At 64.3% G+C, this 1,015-nt stretch overlaps 1 protein-coding gene across 1 annotated transcript in view; it reads right to left on the bottom strand.

Moving 5' to 3' along the window:
• Positions 1-982, bottom strand: part of FGR (FGR proto-oncogene, Src family tyrosine kinase) — a gene marked incomplete at its 5' end in the record, with an annotated part of 4,698 nt that extends 3,716 nt beyond the window's left edge. Inside the window, 4 exons of the mRNA XM_031062020.1 lie at positions 21-170; positions 241-344; positions 501-599; positions 870-982. Coding sequence (XP_030917880.1) covers positions 21-170; positions 241-344; positions 501-599; positions 870-982 — 466 coding nt within the window. The remainder of the gene's footprint in view (positions 1-20; positions 171-240; positions 345-500; positions 600-869) is intronic.
• Positions 983-1,015: the final 33 nt, after the last annotated feature.

Here is a 1,015-nt window from a genome sequence, read left to right as displayed (position 1 = left end):
CACCCCTCACCCCACCCTACCTATATAGTGCTGGACCAGCTGCTGGACGGTGCTGAACTGGGCACGGGTGGTGATGTAGTATCCCCCACTATCCAGTTTCCGAATCTTATAGTGCTTCACGTGGTCTCCCTTGGCCTCATCCCAGTCCCGGATGGACAGGGAGTAGGCACCTACATGGGGACACAGGTCAGGGAGGGAGGTGGGGCAGACCCCCTGGTGTCCCCAGCCCTGTGCCTGTACCTTTGGTGGTCTCACTCTCCCGAATGAGGAAGGTGCCCCTGGAGTTACTGTGGCACAGGAGCTGCCGCTCCGCGTCCTTGCGCCCGATCTTCCCAAAGTACCACCTGCCACGGCGAGGGGCTCAGCGCCAGGAGGGCGCAGGAGGGGACCATGGAACCCCCGTGCCAGCACTGCGGCACTGCCGGGGCTCACAAGGACACCTGGGCCCGAGGCAGGTGGGGTTGGGGTGCGTCTCCACCCCCTTATTTCCTGCTACTCACTCTTCTGCCTGGATGGAGTCCACAGGGGCCACGTAGTTGCTGGGGATGTAGCCCGTGGCTCCCGAGCTCAGTGACCTGGCCTCCCACCAGTCCCCCTCCCTGGGCAGAGAAACAGAGAACGTGGAGGAGGAGGGACAGACAGACAGATGTGCCTCCCCACCTGCAGGCAGCACCCCGGACCCCGCTCTCTCCCACCCATCTCTGCTGAGAGCACTCAGCTCACGACCCTGGCCCTGGTACTGAGTGATGGAGCCCAGACGGAGCTTGGGTCCCCAGCGTGGCGCCTGCGGGGGCTACCCAAGGCACCAAGGCACCTGCCCGGGGTGGCATGGGGGTGCTGGGGGTGGCAGGAGGTCCGGGGGGGCTCACGTGTTGTTGATGATGTGGAATTTCTCCCCTTTCTGGAATGTCAAGTCATCCTCCGTCCTGGCCTCGTAGTCGTAGAGGGCGATGAAGAGTGTCACCCCCCCGCCTGTGGCACATGGAAAGGACCCCGGTGACCCCGGGGGGGCAGC

This window comes from Geospiza fortis, unplaced genomic scaffold (genome assembly GCF_000277835.1).
Source record: "Geospiza fortis unplaced genomic scaffold, GeoFor_1.0 scaffold432, whole genome shotgun sequence".
NCBI lineage: Eukaryota > Metazoa > Chordata > Aves > Passeriformes > Thraupidae > Geospiza > Geospiza fortis.
The sequence above is the reverse complement of the archived record's forward strand: the minus strand, read 5'-3'. Positions and strand labels throughout refer to the sequence as shown.